Below are 1198 nucleotides of genomic sequence, written 5' to 3'. Positions count from 1 at the left end.
TAATAATAATGAGAAGAAGAAGAAGAAGACGAAGAAGAAGAAGAAGAAGAAGAAGAAGAAGAAGAAGATTATTATTATCATTATCAATTATTACGTAGGAGCAGCAATCGGGAAAAATCGAGAGCCTTGACCTGAACCTGAGACTTGAGATGTGCAAGACAACCGAGACAACCGAGAAATGTTGCATTTGACTTAGCCTTCTTCCTTTCCTGTTTCCTTGACCTAGATATCGGCATAACAGCTAAAACAACCTTCGCCCCCCTCCCCCCCTCTCTCTCTCCTTCTCTCTCTCACTCTCTCTCGTTCTGTTCACCCTTATCCATACTGCCGACTGAAAGAGAAAAACCCCCTAGAAAATGCAAATCTTGATTACACCACCTTCTTTTGTTTTTACAAAATCGACGTAATGTGAGAGAAAAATGATCACATACTATTTCATAGTGTCTTGCATTGACATCTCTTTATTCAATAAATGCAAATAATGGTATGTAATTTTATTCTGATTTGACTGCCTGGACGGATTTTATAGCTAGATTTATTTCATTTATTCTAACTTACTATAAATCGTGATATTGCTACTTACTAGGTTTTTGTTTTTCGAAGATATGAACAGCAGTATAGGGCCGTGTGCAAACAACTTGCGTCAGATGCCAGCAGAATGAACTGACAGAAAATAAAATGGTTTAATAAATAATAATAAACATAATAACCAAAAAAAAAAAAAATGTTTTCTGACTCTGGTGCTATCGTGCATGCATTCTACCTTTCAGTAGAGAACCCACTTCTTTCTTTCTTTCTTTCTTTCTTTCTTCCTTCCTTCCTTTCTTCTTTCTTCTTCAAGCTATTTATAACGAGTCATCTCGTTCCCATTGCTTCTTGCTCGGTAAAGCTTTGAATATATAGACGTTGTTGGCTGCCTCTATGTCAGCTCAGAAGGGTTATATAATTATACTTTAAGACTGGTGTGGAGAAATTTCTTCCCAGTTGTGCATTGTCTACTCCTTGTGTGTGTGCAGTGTCGAGACCTCTCTGAACCAAAGACATGTCTGAAAACGGTGAGAGTTTTGGTGTGTTTTAAAATTTTAGTTTTGATTTTGATTTTAAAAAAAAATAGTAGAGGGTTTTACGGCGCTCGCAACTGCATAAGGTCATATGAGCGCCAGTTTAAGATTGACTTTTCCTTTTCATAAGCGTATCT

At 36.9% G+C, this 1198-nt stretch overlaps 1 protein-coding gene across 1 annotated transcript in view; it reads left to right on the top strand.

The window, feature by feature from the left end:
- Positions 1-789: 789 nt before the first annotated feature.
- Positions 790-1198, top strand: part of LOC101854286 (betaine--homocysteine S-methyltransferase 1) — a gene marked incomplete in the record, with an annotated part of 21415 nt that continues 21006 nt past the window's right edge. The window contains 1 exon segment of the mRNA XM_005108421.3: positions 790-1055. Within this exon segment, the coding sequence (XP_005108478.2) occupies positions 1043-1055 (13 nt within the window).

The sequence above is a fragment of the Aplysia californica genome, unplaced genomic scaffold (genome assembly GCF_000002075.1).
Source record: "Aplysia californica isolate F4 #8 unplaced genomic scaffold, AplCal3.0 scaffold00688, whole genome shotgun sequence".
Lineage (NCBI taxonomy): Eukaryota > Metazoa > Mollusca > Gastropoda > Aplysiida > Aplysiidae > Aplysia > Aplysia californica.
Note: the sequence above shows the minus strand (reverse complement) of the source record. Positions and strands in the feature narration are given on the sequence as shown.